At 34.6% G+C, this 21341-nt stretch overlaps 3 protein-coding genes across 3 annotated transcripts; 2 read left to right on the forward strand and 1 right to left on the reverse strand.

Annotated features, from left to right (window-relative positions):
- Positions 1–2487: 2487 nt before the first annotated feature.
- LOC100371718 (solute carrier family 68 member 1-like) lies at positions 2488–4948 on the forward strand. Its single transcript, XM_085499769.1, has 3 exons — positions 2488–2552; positions 3747–3830; positions 4354–4948. Exons 1-3 carry the CDS (start codon positions 2494–2496, stop codon positions 4628–4630), a joined length of 420 nt encoding a protein of 139 aa, XP_085355895.1. The 5' UTR covers positions 2488–2493; the 3' UTR covers positions 4631–4948.
- Positions 4949–5830: 882 nt separating this feature from the next.
- Positions 5831–16144, reverse strand: LOC100371566 (uncharacterized). Its single transcript, XM_002734204.4, has 8 exons — positions 16117–16144; positions 15931–15998; positions 13714–13839; positions 13368–13503; positions 11267–11430; positions 10131–10392; positions 9291–9492; positions 5831–8283 (listed from the first exon to the last, which is right to left on the reverse strand). Exons 1-8 carry the CDS (start codon positions 16130–16132, stop codon positions 8025–8027), a joined length of 1233 nt encoding a protein of 410 aa, XP_002734250.1. The 5' UTR covers positions 16133–16144; the 3' UTR covers positions 5831–8024.
- A 467-nt stretch (positions 16145–16611) lies between these two features.
- Positions 16612–18790, forward strand: LOC100371408 (parkin coregulated gene protein-like). The gene has a single exon (XM_006815779.3). The coding sequence runs from the start codon at positions 16726–16728 to the stop codon at positions 17434–17436; it is 711 nt and encodes a 236-aa protein (XP_006815842.1). The 5' UTR covers positions 16612–16725; the 3' UTR covers positions 17437–18790.
- Positions 18791–21341: the final 2551 nt, after the last annotated feature.

Consider the following 21341-nt stretch of genomic DNA (forward strand, 5'->3'; position numbering starts at 1 on the left):
ACATGAAACATTCGTCAAATAATCACATTGAGCAAGTGCAATTTGCCATGAGCCACACAGGCTCGAAACCCGTCATCGCTGCTATGCAGCTATATTTCTTATTATTTTTTTTCCGCCGTTTTTATAAATCACTGTAACTTGAAAAATAATGCTGCGATTGATTTGCCATTTTGCATTCTGATAAAGTGTCATGAGTTGTGGTGCATATCCGAAAACCAGCCATGTAGGTCACATGACCTGGCCGCCATCTTAGGTAGAACACAAACCGGAAGTGCTCAATTGCACCACTTTCTGAGGGTCTAGGAACTTCCGGTTTTTTTGTGTGGCATCATTGGCTCATGTCTAGCAAATATCAGCAATAAAATCTTTAGCGGTCATGTGACCTTGGCCGCCATATTGGATTTTCCGAAAATTGACAAAAAACTTTTAAAATCTTCTTCTCAAAAATGGCTCATTCATGTGATTATACATTTGCTTTGCAGCACCTATGGCCATAGCCCTACAAAGTGACTGAAGCAGATTTTTGAAAAATGGCTTCCTTTGGCAGCCATCTTGGATTTAATAAAAAGTGAAAGTACGCTATAACTCATGAACAATTTGCCAGATTTGAACCAAAGTTGGCATACAACATCCCTTCAATAAGATGATTATGTGTTCATAAAAATATTTCCCATGATTCAAGTGGTTTTGGCAGCCATATTGAATTTATCAAAAAATTGCAAAAAACCTCAAAAAATTATCTTCTTAAAAACTGCTTGTTTGTTTGACAATCAATTTAGCATATAGTATCTCTGTTGATAGCTCTACAAAGTAACTGTAGCAGATTTTCGAAAAATGGCTTCTTTTGGCAGCCATCTTGGATTTAGTAAAAAGTGAAAGTACACTATAACTTATGAACGATTTGCCAGATTTAAACAAAACTTGGCATACAACATCCGCTCAATGAGATGATTATGTGTTCATGGAAATATTTCCCATGATTCAAGTGGTTTTGGCGGCCATGTTGAATTTATCACAAAACTTCAAAAAACCTCAAAAAATTATCTTGTTAAAAACTGCTTCCTTGTTTGAAAAGCAATTCAGCATATAGTATCTCTGTCGATAGCTCTACAAAGTTACTGAAGCAGATTTTCGAAAAATGGCTTCCTTTGGCAGCCATCTTGGATTTAGTAAAAAGTGAAAGCACGCTATAACTTATGAACAATTTGCCAGATTTAAACAAAACTTGGCATACAACATCCGCTCAATGAGATGATTATGTGTTCATGGAAATATTTCCCATGATTCAAGTGGTTTTGGCGGCCAAGTTGAATTTATCACAAAAATTCAAAAAACCTCAAAAAAATATCTTGTTAAAAACTGCTTGCTTGTTTGAAAAGCAATTTAGCATATAGTATCTCTGTTGATAGCTCTACAAAGTTACTGAAGTAGATTTTTAAAAATGGCTTCCTTTGGCAGCCATCTTGGATTTAGTAAAAGAGAAAAAGTTCTATAACTCATGAACTATTTGTCCTTGCATTAAGTTTATCATATTCCTGTGAAATCAAATCCATATGTTGTGTAGTTTGTCTGCTATCTTGCATTCTAGACATGAAACGTTCGTCAAATAATCACATCGAGCAAGTGCAATTTGTCATGAGCCACGCAGGCTCGAAACCCGTCATCGCTGCTATGCAGCTATATTTATACATCTTTCCCTTCCAAGGATACACTTTAGGAATACCGAAATCCAAAAAGTTTAGAACAGAATCAGCAAACTTCTTTGTGTGGATTCCGGTCAAATTCTTGTGGCAGCCATGTTTGTTTTTATTATTAGAGGACTCTTACGTGCGTATTCATTCCATATTTGGAATTTGCATTTCCTTATATGGTAGAATAAAAATACCTCGTAAAATGCCGCAAAATTACGGCACACTGTATGTAACTTATGGGGTGACGGTGACAGATGTATAATAATGTGTATTATCAAAAGGTTTTGATTTAAACCAACAATAATAAATATGAACCACCAGTCAGTTTATTTTTTATATTCGACAAAATTTTAAGCCGTGACCTTTGATGTTGTTTCAATATTAAGTACATCATCGGCCAATATAGAGTACTTTTTACATATGGGTATAGTAAAACATGCAATATTTCCACTGATAAATGTGTCCACTTGTAAATCTGCCAAACATTAAAATCAAATGTGTTGAAATGCCAATCATGCAAGCTGAAGTTGAGAGAAAACATGCCAAATGGGAAAGTTAATCTTGCGAATATACCTTGTTTTCTAAAATCTACATTCAACTCATCAAAAATCAGTGAAAATAAACTCAAAACACACCCAAAAAGTTTATCCCAAAGTATTTTACAGTATGTAATAATAGTATTCATTGTTTTCTCGTCTTACAGGTGCTTATAATATTATTTGGAAGTCTAGTTATGGAACGATTTGGTTCGTATAAAGTCATATTGATATCTTTTTATATAAAAGTTATTACTGGAATCTTAATGTTCAGTCTTGGAAGATCTCATACATGGTGTCTTGTGATATTCTTCCTCATGGATAGGTGAGTGTTTGATTGGTTGATTTTACTGTGAATGACAGAAACTTGTACATTAATATGACAGTGTAGCGAAAACAAATCTCTCTATATAATCAGTTCTTTTGAAATGTTGAATTGTTCAAGTCACGGACATCAAATTACAAGCATCAAGTTACAAAACATAAGGTTGCAAAACATAGAGTTCCAAAAATGACCACGCCCATATTTTAAAAATCATGCTCAATTTTGCAAAACCACTCACAAATTGTAACTTGATATGCAATTAAAAATTAACTGAACTTTGAGTTTAGGGACAACATACATTTTTGTTTAGATGCCTGTAACTAAAAGCTCTGTTGACTGTTAATTGAACAATTAAGTTACAATATGTGATTTTCCGTACAATTGCGAGATCTCGCAAGATGCATGAAAGATATGCGTCAAACGTCTGCCGCAAAAATCGAACGATTTGATTTTGAACTCAAATTTCTTTATTTCGTAGCTCACATCGACCGGCCATCTTCGACAGAGGAATATTGCTTCCGAATACCCTTACTTAATTGAAATTGCCTATCATCAAATGTATACAACAGATTATTAAGCATGGAAATGTCCCCCAAAATACTTTCGCGTTTGTTGAATCCCACGCGATGTTTGACGTCACTACGACGCTATGACCTTTGTTTGTCCTGTTTTTACGTTCGATTTCACGCATAACGCGTGATTCTCGCAGTGTATGGAAAATGGTCTATTTGGGTGTGGTTTCACAAAGGTGGTTTCTAAAATATGGGCGTGATCATTTTTGTAACTCAATGTGCATAAGTCAAGCAATTCAGCATCACCTAAAACTTAAAATAATGAGTAAAATGATGAGGCTTCAGCAATGATTCGCTACTGAAACTGCTATCGAGTATAAAGTCAACAAACTTTTCAGTCTTATTTCTTACCAGCTGGGCATCCATAAAACATATCAAGGTTTGACAAATATGGTCATATTTGTTTTTTGTTACATTACATGTAGCAAGGTTTTATATTCTGTGAACTGCTTTAATTTTAATAAGTTTTCGCAAATATTGCAAGTCTGAAAATTGTGCTCTCAACAAGATTAAATAATAAAATGCTAAATTAAATAATTTACAATAGGCTGAATTGGTAGGCTGCAAAAAATATTTGTTTTGGTTTTGTTTAATATTTTGCATTTTATTTATTTAAATACAGGAGTCTGCCCTATTGTGCTTTCAGCTTTTTCAAAATGCCGCTGTCTGATATCATCGACGATGATGCGGCCCGATTTAAGCGAAAGTAAGTAAATTTATGCATTGATATTGTAATGGAAGAATGTTTTTGTTGATCTCTCAGTACCGGTATTACATAAGAGTACGCAACACACAGGTGATTCTACTTGGATCACAAAAGATCATAAGTAAACTTACAGCGGAAATCAATTCAGCTCAACAACAACCGCATAGAACATTCGTTTTGTTTGTTGATTTTTTACTAAAACAATAATTGGAAGCTTATCAAAGGTGTACATAAATGGGTGGTGCATGTTGATAAACACTAGGTGACAACTAGTGTGACCTTTTGCATTTAGAGTCTGTGTCAGTATCAACAATGTTTACAATAACCATTGCCTACATCGCCTCTGACGAGTCTGTGGATGCTATTTTAGTTCCTTCATGATATACAAAACAGTGTCTAACTGCTAACATATCTCATTCTTTTATGTGTTGTATGCCAAGAAATCAGACCAAAATATAGCTATGGGCTCATTCAACTATTTCCACTTGAAATGGAATTGAAATGCATAATTTTTTTTATCTAGATCACCTCTGTCTTCTATGATGTTCGGTACCAATGCGTTGTTTACAAAACCAGCCCAATCTGTCGCTCCTATGTTGGTAGTCAGTATACTCAATCGTCATGGATATCAGTCAGCTATATCTCATGGACATATGGAAGACAATTCTGAATTGCTTGATGCAATATTTCTATTGGTTTGTGCAGTGCCCACTGTACTAGGAGTGTGTCAGTTGTTGGCATGGTTACAGTATACACTACGAAGCAGCCATCTTGTAACACCAAAATCTATGGAAGTTTAAAGGACAACAGTTGTCGTGCCGCACCCTGTTCGATATGGGACTCATAGCGCCGTATACAACGCATGTAAAATACATTGTTTATTTACATGAAATTCGAACACGCGCTGTGCGACGACCACCGTGCTTTAAACTTGGATTATTTATTTTAATAGGATTTTGTGTTCGGGGGATTTCAGCACCTCAGTTTAAAGCAAAAAAATGTTTCTGGTCCAGCAACAAACACCTTTCAAACTGATGTACATGATGATGTTTTTCTGTTCACTGTAAGATCCTGCCTTATGCATGAAATTAAATGAATTTAAAACAGTACAAACAAAGGTTGTAGTGGCGTCAAATATCGTGTGAGATTTGACAAACGCGAAGTATTTTCTGTACACATATGACAGTCATTTTAAGTAAGGGTATCTCAATTGAATATTCTACTCTGAAAGAACTTCCTTCGACATTGAATGAAATTCAAGTTCAAAATCAAATCATCGCATGATTTTTTCACCTTTCACGCACAATGCAAGATCTCATAGTTGAACAGAAAATCATGTATTTTGGGAAACCACATTTCATATCTCAGAATTATTTCTTTCATTGGGATTTATTACCGTCCATGAACAATTATAGTAAATCTCAATGTTATATTTTCTATGTCGTAAATAGAAGATGATAGAAGATAAATTATTACAAACAAGCATTGACAATGTATAGACTAACAAATTGTGGTGGTTATAATTGCACCAAGAAACCACGTAACCAAGTGTATATGATCGTGATACAAAGTTTTATATCTGTAAGAAAGGATTCCAGACACATTTTTACAGACTGCAGTTTTGGGAATGCAATGACAGTTAAATACAACAAATTTGATCACATCACATCACAAAATAAAACAATCTATAAAGTTTTATTGAATAAGGCAATATATCAGTGAGGAATTGGCATGAACTTGAACAACAAAAATGTCAGAAGCAGTCTGTGACACGTTTAATTATCAGTCAGCTATTATTTATCGGATGAATGATATTGACATGCAAATGCAAGTCGTCATACATGGTCAGTGTGTTTGGTCAAAACATGTGGCTCCAGACGCACACATACACGGAACCCAAATTAATGCTCCCTGGAAACTAAAAATATAGCACTCGTCACTTTCATACTGAAAGGTGGTGTTATTTTCATCTTGTGTACAAATTGAACAAAGAATGCACATAGTGTTAAGCTTTTATTCTGATTCTTATAAAATGTTACAATGTGAATCCAATTGTAAGATACATACATGATGTATGTACATTTAATGAACTAAAGTAAAGGGTACACCTTTTACAAGTCATGGATATTTTCGGATAATCCGAAGAAAGGTTTTGGTGTAGAATTCCTCCCCAAGTTTTTTTCTTCATGGTTTAGTAATATTAATTCTACATTTTTTTTTTGTATTGTACCGTATTTGCACTATTTGTAGTGCAAAACGAGTCTTTGTTTAATGATCGAGTATACTTTTTCTATATTTATTGAGAAAAGCAGAACTGGTCTGACCAAAGGGTTTTAATGTATAAATAAATTAAACATTTCTTGACAGCGAGATGCTGAATTGTTAAAGTTTGAGACATTGAGTAAGCGATGTTCAATTAACAGTTAGCAAAACTTTGAGTTATGGGCAATATATATATTTTTGTTTTTGTTGAACGTCCACATTTAGTAATTCGAACTTTAATAAATAGTTAACCGAACATCAAGTTACAGGCAACATAGATTTGTTTTACGTTCAAATTTAGTAACTCTAATTTTAATTAACTGTTAACCGAACTTCAAGTTACGTTAAAGAAAAACAATATGTTGCCCGTAACTCACAGTTGGGTTAAAGTGAAAGTTATAACTTTGAGTTATAATTTGGGCGTGGTTTGTAAAATATGGGCGTGGTCTTTTTTTGTATCTATATTTGTAACTCTAACAATTCAGCAGCTTAACAGTCATTATTAAAAATCATGATATCTTTACACTAGAAATGGATGTGTAGCCCATAATGTTGGTTCTCAGTAAGTATCGTGTTAAAAAAAAAAAAGACAAATTACGGAAAAATACAATGAAAATTTTGATTGTGGGTTAATTCTATATTTACATGGAAAATTGTGTTGTATAAACTTGATGCTGCAAAATATATTGGAGAAATACTGTTACAATAACTGTACAATGTAATGCATTCATGGTATCATTTGTATTGATTCCTCATATGACCTCATGAGTCTAATATTTAGATATTAAATTTCCAATCGTGTTCAGCCACATTGTCTGCATCACAAATAATTTAGATATGACTATTTCCTGCATCATACTCTCATGACACCTAAAGGTCACACTTCATCTAGGACACGGTTAGTAACCGTGTCTAGGAGTACTGAAGTTGTATATGAGAAATATTGTCTCATACCAGTATTGACGTCATTTTCTGTCTTTGGTTATGATTGTCATTTTTTTTTTAAAAAAACAAACAATTGAAAGTTATATGGACGGCTTGATTAATATTATAAAAATATTTACTCTTGATTGTACTTGTACAAAAGCATTGAAATGCTGTATATTTTACAGTAAATGATGGTAAAGAAAAATATATTTAATTTAGTGAATGGGCTAAATTTATTTTTTTTGTACATAGATTATTTCCTAATATATATTTACGTAAAAAACGTATCAATTCTATCTGTCACTACTCGTAAATAATATTTAATTCATACTACTGAAAGCAGTTGTACTACAAAAAATGTCATGGTTTAAAAACGGCACCTTGCTACCTAAAAAACCCCAGACATATTCTTACTGAGTATTAATTTACATTGAAAAAAATGTTGGTATAAAAATAACTGAATCATCAGGATATATCTCTATAATTTGTTTAAATAAATTATAAGTCTGAATCAAAAATTATTATGATAACCAGTATCAAATACAATTGTTAACAGAGAAGAAACTCAATAGATTCCTGTATACTCTAATCAACTTTCTATAAATTTACAGAATATAGAACGGAGAGGGGAAGACTTTTTTTATCAGCTGAGACTAATTGTTGTGTATTCTAAATATGACTGGAGAAAGCCCAGGGCATAGAAAAAGTCTTGTAGAGTGGGATAGGAAGGGATCAAAGTGGTGGTGGCTTGTCACTGAACTCTTCGTTAGTTCACATCTGGTGAACATTACCTTATTCAAACGATGTGTCTTAATTTGGTGGCCAGGATCATCCGGGACCCCATCATTCATACAGAAAACTAATGACCACAATAGAAAAGCGGTGTTAAAGGCCCATGTTGGGCACTAACTAACCATGCTAACATTAGCTCCAGTGTTAACATGGAGATTGGTTTTCAGCCTATCAGTAAATGCCTCAATTTTGAAGTAGCATTCTGCTACCTGATTAGTATGTCCCTGTTGTTATACCTAAATCCAGTCCACGTCTGACACCACAATTACAACAGAACCGTGATGTTGTGTCCGGGAATCGATCACCACATCTGTTACAGTAGTCCTCGTACTCTGGACTAGTATAACCCATACTTCTCAGCTTGCCCGTCTTCAGACTACTCTCAGGTCCTAATGTAGTGTATCGTGGTAATTTAGCAGGTCGTCTCTGATTTCTTGAGTTCAGCACACGTGATACAGGTGGTAAACCAACACTGAAAAGTTAAAATGGTCTTATTGTTTATATTGCCCAAAAATATTTACATTAATAATACAGTTATAGTGTGAATATTACTTGCATGCGTACATGTGAGCATCAGTACCAGTATACTAGACTAAATATGCAGTAGTTTTTATAATCAATGTTCTAAATTATAAATACGGAACAATTACACATGTCCTCTAATAATAAAAAAAAAAGCATGGCAGCCCCCAGGGTTTGACCTGACTCCACACAAAGAAGTTCGCTAAATCTGTTCTAAACTTTTTGGATTTCGGGATATTACGAGGATACCGCAAAGTATGCACTCAGACAGTAAGCTGTCACATCGACCTCCACTGCTAGTCGGACGATACTGTCTTCATAATAACCTCATATTATAGTTTTCAACATTTTCTGCCATGTAATAAACTACAAACTAGCATTCTTCAGTCATGCCATGCTACTTCACAAGTGTCATTTTCAAAGAAATGATACAAGTTATCTGAATTGTTTGAGTTACGGACATCGAATTACGAACATTAAGTCATTGCCCATATAACAGTTAATCGAACTAAGAGTTACAGGCAACATACATTTTTGTTTTTTTTGAACGTCAACATTTAGCAACTCAAAATTGCATTAACAGTTAATTGAATTTTGAGTTACGGACATAAATTTTTTTTTTGTTTAACATTTTATGGTTTTGCAAAAGTGGGAGTGGTTTCTAAAATATGGGCGTGGTCATTTTTGTAACTCTATGCTCATAACTCTGTAACAATTCAGTATCTCCCTATATGTACATTGTGGTTTTGTTTCAGGAAATCTGGAGGAAATCTAGGCCTTAGCAAGTTACACAAGACGAATCCTGTGAGGATAAAAAAAGGTAGCTGCCTGAATATGACTAGCATAGATAGATGAAATAATCCGACTAGTTGTGCACCATTAAGATAGAAACCGTTGTTCTATGTCTTACACTTCTTAGGACAATGATTGATATGTTCATTATTCAAATTGTCTTACTTGAACTGTTCTTGTGAGTCTGAGCTCTCTACACTATCATAAAGGTGAGCAGACTTCCTACCATTCATGTGCCGATATTTTGCACTAATAGCTCTACTTCTCAATGCAGTAGGACCAGTTTGATGTTTGGCTTTCTTTCCATACTGATTCCCATGTGTCATTATTGGTGTTAAACCAGTGGCAGAAAATGTACATGGCTGATCTGTGATGAAAAGAAAATTAATGCATGTGACTTTCATAAGCACAGTTACAAAATATACCGGTAGTGCCAAAAAGTGGGGTTTTGGCCAAGTGTATCCTTACACAATTTGAATGTGCAGAAATTGTCATATGGAAAAAAATACTTCAAAATGTTGTAACTCTTTGAGTTCCTAAGTCCACTTTCACAACATACTGGTACACAGGCATAATTTTTTTGTCAATAATTAAAATTGAGAAATTATGGCTATTAGATCCACAATTAACAAAACAATTAAAGTTGAATAACAAGTTTGAAAATAATCAGGTAATGGTTTAATAACCATATTATATGCTGATTGAGATTAATGCTGATTAACAACATATTCAAATTGGAAATTGGTCAGATTAAAAATTTGGTATTTGTAAAAATAGTAAAAGTTCATAACCAGGATGACAATAACAATTACTATGAAATGGACATTTTTCTTTGATGTATCTTTCTCATCATTTACGTACATGATGGGCAAACTAACTATGTGCAAAATGTTGCATTTTAAAAGTTGGCAGATAATCTGTTCAACTAATCTGTACAATCCATGTATGTTTCATTACTGGGCCAACATTTGACACTGAACTGCAAATAGTATTGTGGGTACATACCTTGGTAGACTCTTGGGCTATGTGATCCCATGTACAAGCCAAATGTGAATGGAGAGCTATTCGTAACTCCATTACTGAGATTGGTCGGTATCGGTGAATCATAGTCGTACGGAATATCTTGAAATGGATCGGCTATCGGTGCATTGGTGGATTTCCTGCTACTTTTGTAACTTCTGCTGGTGAATGAACTCTTCTTACTGTAGTTAGATAAAGAACTACGTGGTCTGGGTATCGGCCTTGGTTTGGGAATAGATCTAGCATACTGAGATAACAATGAAGGAAACTAAAAGTTACTGTACTGTACAGTAATAATTGCAGCCACAGAAAATGTTACGTTATGAACCAATCTCATAAACATGTTGCACTTTTATGATAAATACAAATAGAAACAATTCGCCATATACTGGAAAACTGAAATAATGACAATGAAAATATAATGAAAGAACCTTTCATTTTAAGAAATTTTAAAAATTAAATACATGTAACATTATCAATGATACATTGTATCTACCTGGCCAAATTAGAACATTTTGAACTATGTTAATAGTTATGCAGATTCCCATTTGGCAACCAATGACTGAGAAAGGTACACACACACAAAACTCCAACTGCAAATAGGATTTATGAATTATGTGAAAAAGGAAGACATAATAGAAGTATGTACAAGAAACTTTGATTGACATCAGATCAGATTAGTGTATTTTAGGTTTGCAGTTTGTAGCTTCTATTGAAACCTGTCATGCAAGGTAGACATCCTTGCAGACAAGAGCTACAAGGTAGAACTTGTTAATAGTGAAGATGTTTTAAAGTGTGCCCTCTTTTGTTTTTACATCCCACCATTTTATTTCCAAATTTTCATATGGCACACTAACTGTGATTGGATGCATGTTTTAGACGCATGACCTATCAAATCTATGTATTTTATGTGACCTCTCAGATAGAATAATCACACACAGGTTACTGGGAGTACATGTTCACATCAAGTTCACAAATCCACGCGTGATTTGGACAATGTGGAAAAGTAGGCAACTAGTAATCATTTTTGTAGGCATAACACTGGACATACAAACTAACTATAGATCAATACTCATGTGATAAAAGATTACAGTACTGATGTTTCAGCAAAGTATATTCACCTCTCTACCAGCTGAGTCTTTGCTGCCATAACCCTTGTTCACAGATCTGCCAGCAAATGAGATGGGCTGACCTAATTCCTTCTTACGTGATTGACAGAATGGAATGTGTCTTTTAGCCGACTGTTTATTGAATTGTCTATGGCAGCTGTTGCAATACACATAATCTGTGAAAGGAATCACATCATGGTGGAAAGAGCTGGTAATTGTGAAAAATTAGTTCCATTATCGGATTAATTAATATAAAGAAATCCAAGTGCTTGTACCTAATTGAATCAATTTCATTGTCTATGAATTTCTAAATTTAATTATTGTGTGAAAAATTTGATAATTTGTGGTAATTTATGTATAGAAATTTGTGAAAGTCATGTTTCCTGCTACAAAATTTCACTCTTTTTCACAGACATTTATTCCTGAAAATTAAACAAAAGCGGTTTACAGTAGTATCTAATTTGGTTAAAATCAGACGTAGGAGCAGCTCCGGTTCCTTTAAAGTTGTATTATCAAATATATTTCGTTTGTACACGTTGACATATGTTGTAGTATGTGCAACACACCATGCAACAATTGTGCTATATGTCAAATATCTAGGTCAGAATCATTTTGCAAATAGGCAAACATTACTGATCACTTTCGTAGATTTGGTTCTGATTCAGCTTTAAAGTGTCATCGAATGCAGCTTTTTAATTAATCAATATTTGATGTGAAGCATTCCCCACAGGATTGGTTGCCGATGTACCCACGTCTCTTTGTATTTTTCATCCTGCTTACATTGTAACACCTGTTGCCATGGCATCCAAAAGAACATTTCACATTTCCTAGTATCTTCTGATACAGAATTCAAAACGGCATTACATGCCTTGATTTTAGGTTGTTCAGAGTTACAACATGCATAACTTTGGAAGGCAGCAACTACTGATTTAGGTTCATGGCTCATTTTACTACATATACATATTAAAGATTTTAAATTGAAACAAGTCATTGAAAATGACACAGTCCCCGTAAAACTTTTGAAAGTTCCCTTTGTGCTAGTCATATTAAAGCGGAGGGGTTGTCCGAGCGTGTCCTTGAAACTTGAGTTCCAAGTGGCATATACAACAGATTGTTTATTTACATCAAAACACGTGTTCTGTGTAGTAGTAATATGGCCAAAAATAAAAACAGCCTTTATTCTGCCATCTTTGATCTGATTATGAAACACACTGATATGTATGATGTATGTGCCAAATACAAATGAAAATGGTACATAAATTGTGGAAATATAGTAGTAAGGCCAAAAAGTCAGATGGCTGTCAATTGGCCATTCTTGACCAGATTTTGAAACAAATTGTCATGGACATGCATCCTAATATGTATAAAGTACATGTATGTGCCAAATTTGAATAAAAACTGACAGAGCACGTCCAAGATACCGCATATAAAAAAACAAGATGCCTGCCAGTTGACCATCTTTGATCCAATTGCGAAATAAATCATCATGGACATGTATCCTAACATGTATATAATCTATGTACCAAGTTTCAATGACAACTGACAAAGCATGTCCAAAATATACAACATTTTCAAAAAACAAGATGGCTGCCAGTCGGCCATTCTGAATCGAATCGTTAAACCACTGCATGTGCATATGTCCCACATAAGGTACTAGGCACATACGAAGAATAAACGAAATCGGTCCACAGGATTCTGAAATATGACTCTGGACAGACTGACGCTCGAACGGACGGACACACGGATGGACAGACTCAGGAATGGTCGGGGACATTGTCATGGACATGTATCCTAACATACATGATCTATGTACTAAACTTGAATGAAAACTGACAAAGCATGTCCAAAATACAACATTTTCAAAAAACAAGATGGCTGTCAGTCGGCCATTTTGAATTGAATCGCTAAACCACTGCATGTGCATATGTCTCACATAAAGTACTAGGCACATGCAAAGAATGAACGAAATCGGTCCAAGGGATTCTGAGATATGACTCTGGACGGACGCACAGACGCACGGACGGAGACCGAATTATAAGTCCCCGGTTTTCGGACTTCGTCCGAACGGGGACTAATAATTTAGCAGATAATACAACTTTAATAATCAACTTACCAGGGTTTTCAGATGGTTGAGGTGGTGGTGGCAAGGGTTGACCTGCTCGCATAGCTCGGACAGCTGCCCTGGCATTCCGAATGGTTTCGACAAACTCTTTGTGTGCTGCTCTCCAGTTGTTTTTGGATCTGACCGGCTGTACAAAAGCAAGAGTAGCTATCTTGTAAGTTAAATGGACTTTCAATTTGTAAATGGAATAAGTGATAACATTTGGGAAGTAATGAAAATGTTATAAACACTTTTCAACTGTCACATTGTTTTGAAATGTAATGTGATAAACACATACTGAATGACAAGGACATAATGCATCTTTTGTGTCAAACTCATTACTTGTTTCTGCACGTACCTGGGGCTTTTTGCCGGGTTTGAGGGTGGCTCCGAATGGAACATCTGAATCTGATGCTCTTTGTCTACCAGAATCAAATACAGGACGTTTGTAGCTAAGTCTCTGGCACACCCTTTGATGTTTCACCTGCAATAACAACATAATGTTTTTGAGATTTTTAATATAAAGTTTCAGTGTGGGTGGAAAAATAGTACAAGGAACTGAGAATGTATTTGGCTGTATCAAATAGGGATTTGCTCATAAAAACGTGTGCAGCTGCACATATACTCTGAGATGACAAGCAATAATTGTTGACCTTTGTAATATGTCACTGGGTCAATTACAGAGTAAGTTATTTTGTAACAAGTAAGCCAGTTAATATTAAAGTTTTAATAGCCATACTATATAAGCATTATCATTTAGAGTCATGATAATACTTTATTACTGCAACTATTTGCAGGTACTCATTGATGGAAATGGGAGGGCTTGAAATTGAGGCCATGAATGACAACTATTGCCTTGTATGACAACTTAATTGTCAGGGTGTTCATTCGAACAGTGTCTGGCAATTTCAGGGCACTGTATGAAGCAAACCAATCAGCAAGCAACAGTGACACACATACAATATGGAATAAAGTGATTTTATGTATCTTTGGTTACACCCATGTTTACGATAATAATCTGCTTAGCAAACAATATTATGAAATTTTAGCGAACCATACTAAATTATTTCCTACTTTTACATTTCAACTCTCAGCCAACAGAATTGCTTTAACTTCCGTTTTACTGGCAACCAATCCTGTGTCAGCCTTTTCTCATTTTTTACCAATCAGAGATTAGCCTATTAGTTTGACTTGTTTTGTTTATGTTGAACTCTAGCAGTTCGGGATGAGCAGTTTCCACCTGCTACATTCGCTTTGTTTGTCTTGCATTCATCCCCCCCCCCCCATGTTGTTGAAGTTTTCCTCTGTAGCTTCAGTATCTCACATTTTTAGTTTGCTTTATAGTGCTAATAAAACCATACTATGTTTTTACGTAGAACTACTCAGTCTTCTCATTTCTAGCATAACTACAAAACCTTAGTCTACCTAGCCTAACATGTAGGCGTCAGTGGCGCCCTCGCCGGCCGAACAGCATTATACCCCACTAACGCCTGACAGAATAGTGTACGTCTCGTCGGCAAGATCAATACTGGGAATTTGCAAAGTTCACGCCTTCTTGCAATGAATTTTTAATGAATATTATTAATTTTGGTGGTCATGGTAAAACCGCACGGAGGGCGCAACTAACAAATAAACTCTGCCATGAATAGTTACTCTTAGACGTTCCTGCAACTTGATTGGTACCGGGAAAAAATCGTTTGGGAAGTGAAAAACTACATCGTTCTGTCAGACTCGTGCGACCTTGTCAGGCTATAGTTTAATACCCTATAAGCACAGAGACGATTTTTTACTTGACTTTCACACAGATTTCCATTACTTTATTTGTTCTATTAGTATCGCATGCACTTATGTTTATGACACAGGTATATTTACGGTCGGAATAAGTTGTACTTGAATGATTTTAGCCACAGACCCTATTTTTGGGATTCTATGATTCAGCATACAATAAATGCAATTTTTGATTTATGTATGTTCCTATACGAGATGTATCGCTTTTGGGAAAAACATACATTTGTTTGTATTTGTTTTCTCTAAAATTGTTTAATTATAGTAATTTCCTTATATTATTATTAAAAAATTAAATATTATAAACTCCATACAAAACACCCAGATAGTCTTTTCCGTGAAAATTAATTGCAGCTAAAATAAAGTATTTTACAGTGGATAGCAGTTTTTGGAGTGTTGAGAAAATAAAAATGCTCATAATATAAACAAAGTTATCACTATTACTACTCATTCCAAAATTATTAATGTTTTCCCGCTATGTTAACAGCTATAAAATAGCTTTAGGATTAGTTTCATTCTGCAAAATATACGTAAACTGGTGTAATCTAACTACTTAGTATGTTTATACTACAACTTAAATGTAACTAAATCACAGTCCCCTTGTAAACTTTATATTAGACTCTTTTGTTATTTTTTATTTACTAAATTTTATAATTTAAACTATATACGGTTTCTAAGTGCCCATTTTCTCTATTGAGTACTCACAGATTAACTGTATGCATAAATCATATACGTTATCATGTCGTAAACAAGACATGGGGGGGAAACAAAAGTACGCAACTTCACTCACCAAGCTATTTGAGTTGAAAGTCCGGCCACAGTGTCGGCATGGACTCAGCGGCCCTGCTTCACCATAGGCTGTGTGACAATGAAAAACGTAAAGGTTCTGTTATGATCGGCTCGTCAAAAAATTAACACAATTGATTAGTTTTAATCCGTTAACACAAACATAACTCCCTGCAGAATTCGGTCTCACCTGAAGCAGCCGCCATGATGGACGTTTTTATTGTAAATATCTTCGATCAACGGGGTAAGGACAGCTTACAAAGTGAGGGACAAGTTGCGCAGTCTAAATATGCAGTTACAACCAAGTTGTATATAGAAGAGAAACGAACTTCCACCAACTTTTCTTAATGTTTGTAATAGATTAATACTGTGATTATATTTTGCAAGTGTACAGTATGATATACCAACCATTTTCACGATTGTCTACCCTCGAATCGAAATAATCTGTGGGTCCTTAGCCATGAACGCACGTCGATTTAGTTTATATTTATATGTGTATTAAAATATCCATATGAAACTGTTACAATATTATTTTTGTGTTATGGATAAATATAAATTACATACATGTAGATGATTATGGAGCTCGCATTGTAATATAGAGTTAAAATTCAATACGTTATAAAGTATGTGGCGACAGAGGCTGGTTGCCATGAACTCGTGACGTCATTGTTTTGACAGCAACAGTGCTGATAGTTCTCCATCTTGGTTTCACACAACAACACAATCACTGTTGAGAGTGGTTACCAACGACTTATTTCTCTGCTAAATCTACTACATTCGTCAAGCAGAAACAACAAAAATGTCTCTAGTCGCTGCACACCCAAAACACACATCGAAAGGAGGTGCACAGGCCGATGGATTTTCGACAAAATCAAGACTGAAGGGCGTCAAGGTGACTGGACCACCGGATGCTGGTGCATTCAGAGAGCGACCAGCCAAACCAACTTCGTTTAGGAAATTCTACGAGCGAGGTGATTTCCCAATCGCACTCGAGCACGACACCAAAGGAAATAAGATAGCATGGAAGGTAGAAATCGAGAAGCTAGATTATCATCATTATCTACCATTGTTTTTTGATGGGCTTTGCGAGACGACTCACCCTTACGAGTTCTTTGCACGCCAGGGCGTACACGACATGCTGGAGCATGGCGGTCCAAAGATTCTGCCAGTTATTCCACAACTCATCATCCCCATCAAGAATGCACTCAGTACGAGAAACAGGAAAGTAATCTGCACAACGTTGAAGGTCCTGCAGCATCTAGTGGTGTCAGCCGACATGGTAGGAGAAGCACTGGTGCCCTACTACAGACAGATTCTTCCAATCCTCAACATCTTCAAGAACCATAACCTCAACTCGGGCGATGGCATTGACTACAGTCAACAGAAGAGAGAAAACATCGGCGATCTAATCCAGGAAACACTAGAAGCTTTTGAAAGGCACGGGGGCGAAGATGCATTTATCAACATCAAATATATGGTTCCAACGTACGAATCATGCATGCTGAACTAATTCTAAACTTTACAACATCAACATTACAGACTTTTTTTATTGACTGGCAGATTGTGAAGGGACTTTTACACAACTAAATACAGAAGCAACTTGGAATGTTTATATGTCTTTATTGTATAGTTGGAAAAGGTTCTGTGAACCAGAATTTATTTCACTTGCGTGTGGATAGTAAGACATGTTTCATGCAATTATATTGAGTAAAAATGGAAATGTATTATTTGCAATTTATTGTTGTTTCTTAACCCTGGAAACCTCCATTTCCATGGTTCGTAGCTTCATAACTGTATCTATGTTGGTGCCTTCCCCCTCATTATTTGTATCTTTTATTTTACATTGTTGCTTCCATGTATTGTCACTTACCCTTAGAATTTAGAACTGGGGAATTTTTATTATTATTAATTATATATATATTCTTTTCTCAATTTAGGCCTACTTTTCTCCCATGCTTTTTAAAAGTAAATTCTTGAAAAAAAATGTGTTGTTACAAATTTTTGGCAGGAAAAATAGGGATTACGGGATAAATATTATTGCACTTGCTTGCAACAAAGTTTTGAATACATTTCTGAAGTATTGTGACCAGGGGTTTCACCAAGGCAGGCCATACAGAGTCGAGAGAAGTCGTTCTTCTCTAAGGTTTACGAGTAGACTAACAAATTGTTCACTTGGTCTTCTCAGCTTCACACCATTCTAAATATGGCTGCTTACTCAGAATGTTGGTGGAACCCCTTATTATAACATATATATTTGGTCCCTCTGAATCTATACATTTTTACTATTTAATTGGTATGTATTACCATGGTAAATTATATCAGACATCTTGGTTTGTTGACCAACTGCCAGGCTGATGTTTTATTCTATTTCTTGGTTTGTTTAAAAAGACAAGTATCGATACCAAATAATATATGGTACTGTTGAACAAATGCAATACTACAGCTTAGATCGTATCAACCAATGAGATATTTAGAAAATTCAGCAACTGCTTGTTGAAAATGTCTTTCACAAATATAGTGTCTATGTGCTTGTACCAATTTTTTTGCTTTTTAAACTCAATATAGATATTAGATTTCAGTCAACTACAATATTTCCGTTGTCTCTAAGACAATTTTTTAAGATCTCCTTTTTCCCTGTACATAATAATTAAAAAAAAAAGTGGCTGAGGAAAGATGTAAATCAATGTGTACAGTTTTGTTTTGAAATCAAGTAGTTGTGTAGATATTAATGTATTTCCAAGTCATTTGCCAAGGATATTTAATAGTTCTATATATACATTGTAGTTGGTCTGGCTGTCATACTGGAGACATTGGAAATTTGCATTTTTAAGTGGAATAAATTTATTTGTGTTTATCTAAATATATATCATTGTGGAAAGTATTTTTGACAAATGTTGTAAGTGAAATGAAAACCTCATATTCTGTTTACTTGTATTATCTCCCATCTAAATTATTTTTAGTGAATGTTTTTGCATTTAGAAGTATGTACATACATATATATCATATGTAAAATCATTATATAGGGTCATTAATATCACTAGCCCACTGAAGTTTTGGGTTGCTGCAACCATGGAGGTAATAAGAATTATTACCTCCATGCTGCAACAATTGTAGACTAAATGAATCATTGACCCTTGACACAAAAGTGGTCTGTCACTTGAGGATCTAAATATGCATTGTGGTTTGAGCAAAGTCAACACAGATGATAGCTCATGATTTATGAATGTTTTACTTTCAATGTTGTCCTACAGCATGTCCTGCTGTGCACAACAGAAGAGTAAGGTCTATGATCAGACATACTAGTATCTCTTTGTCTTTCTGAACACTGATATAATCCTGCAATATGTCACTATTCTTTAAAGTATACTTTAATATTTCTATTTTAAAGTGTTTTTGACATGGGCTCATATTTTACTGATATTATCTTTAGGTCAATATAATCTTCTCACTGTTATTTTCTGGTAACTAATATTGCCATATCTACTGTCAAAACAACATTTTTATTTTACCCTCGTTATTGCTGGTTTAATTCATGTGTGGCCTTTATGGTGTAAGGAAAACTTGAATAATAATATTTGTAAGTAAAATATTCTAGAATATTTTCTTGGTTGGATGGACTGAATATTTTCAGGCTGAAAATTGATTGGAAATCCTAAAACAAAGATTATTTTTCACCTTTAAACTGGCATTAAACAATAGTATCCAACATGGAGAAGATGTTTCTGGTCAATTCGCAATTTTTAGTAGGCCCTCGATGGTAAAAGATATTCGCTTCAAAAGTTTCTTGCACGAGCACGAGTTTTCAGCATCTTAGGGTATAATCATGAATTTTTGAAGATCAAAAATAGACTATATTATAAAATCAGTATTTGATGTCAAACATTTTTCATTAAGACAGACCGATTTTAATGATTTTTGACGTAATTATAGATAAAAGGTAGGATGCTAAACATACGGTAATAAACGCGCCGTCATGACGTAAGCAAGCTACCGTACTGTTCTACCTAAAGATTAGTCAGAAATGCACATCAGAATCTTTGAGTTGTTTCTTGTCGTAAAAATTTTTTTTTTTCTATCTTTATAGGACTATTTATTACCTTGCCCGTACCATCAAAGATGGAAGGGATAGGTATATTAAGGGAAAGATTTTGTCCGGCATTGTCGTCGTTGTTGTTGTCGTCGTCGTCGTCGTTAATAATTGTTATTGTGTGCATAATAACTTTACTTTATTCTATTCCAAACTTCATCAAACTTGGTCACCTTATTCATCAGTATAATGTCTTCCCTGAGTTTGAACAATAGATGTCCTGTATGAAAATATCATGCAAAAATTGAGAAAATCTGATAAAATATTTTCACTGTTTCTACTTGACTGATCACTGGTGATACACATCAAAGGTCACTGATCTCAGTGGAAATATGCATTGTTGTATGTGTTCAATGAAGCAAATGATTTATCTTGTAATAATATCCTTGGTAATGTATCCCAGAATCCCATACTGGGTTTCAAAACCAACTCATGGAGAGATTGCACAGTCTGATACACATTTTTAAACCTACCAATAAAATCTTTACAGAAAACAAGATGTCAGAAAATCAATATAAACACTCCTATGAACTGGGTGCCAAACTTTGATCAAGATCTGAAGCTAATAGAAAATCTGTTTAGTTCAAAGTTATCAAATCAAAAACAATACATAAAAAGCAAAACATTTCATCCACATTTTAAAAAGAAAATTGTTCTAAAATATATGTATTCTGTATTTGACAAACAGTTCATTCGACAAATGAAAACTCGCAGGAATATGTTTCAGCTATTAGAACAGAATGATAGTTTTCATAATACTAGTTTAAAAACACACTTCGAAGATTGCAGTGTTTGAAGATGTAGATTCTCAGGAGGCAACAGTACTGTTGACTTCTCCCTCCACTGCTAAGCCAGCTAAGATTTTCTGTTATCTTGCATGTTTTATGAATCTGTTCACGTCTAAATGCAGAACTTTTTTTTTGCGATGAGGCATTTATTTTTATACTAAAATATTTGAATTACTTTGAATAAAACTGGAAATTATGTCCCTTAAAATAATTAAACAAATAAGGCACCAATGTTTTTGTAAGATATTTACATCTTTTAAGGACATTCGGTAGACTGATTCCCCACTGTTGGTTCAACCCCAAAACTTGTTTGTATTCAAAATTAATTATGACAATGCATATTTATATTGAAACAAACTGTGATAAAGGGAATTATTTTTACTGTTAGCACTGGAAACACTTTTCCACTATTTTAATCATTTTAGCACAATGTTCTAGAGAACATTAAATGGCGGTGGTGGTCTCACAGAGCATGTTCAAGTTTTATGTAAACAAACTATGCATTTTACACATATTGTGTACATTTCCATCAGTCATAAC

This window comes from Saccoglossus kowalevskii, chromosome 1 (genome assembly GCF_978046115.1).
Source record: "Saccoglossus kowalevskii chromosome 1, keSacKowa6.1, whole genome shotgun sequence".
NCBI classification, from domain to species: Eukaryota; Metazoa; Hemichordata; class Enteropneusta; family Harrimaniidae; genus Saccoglossus; species Saccoglossus kowalevskii.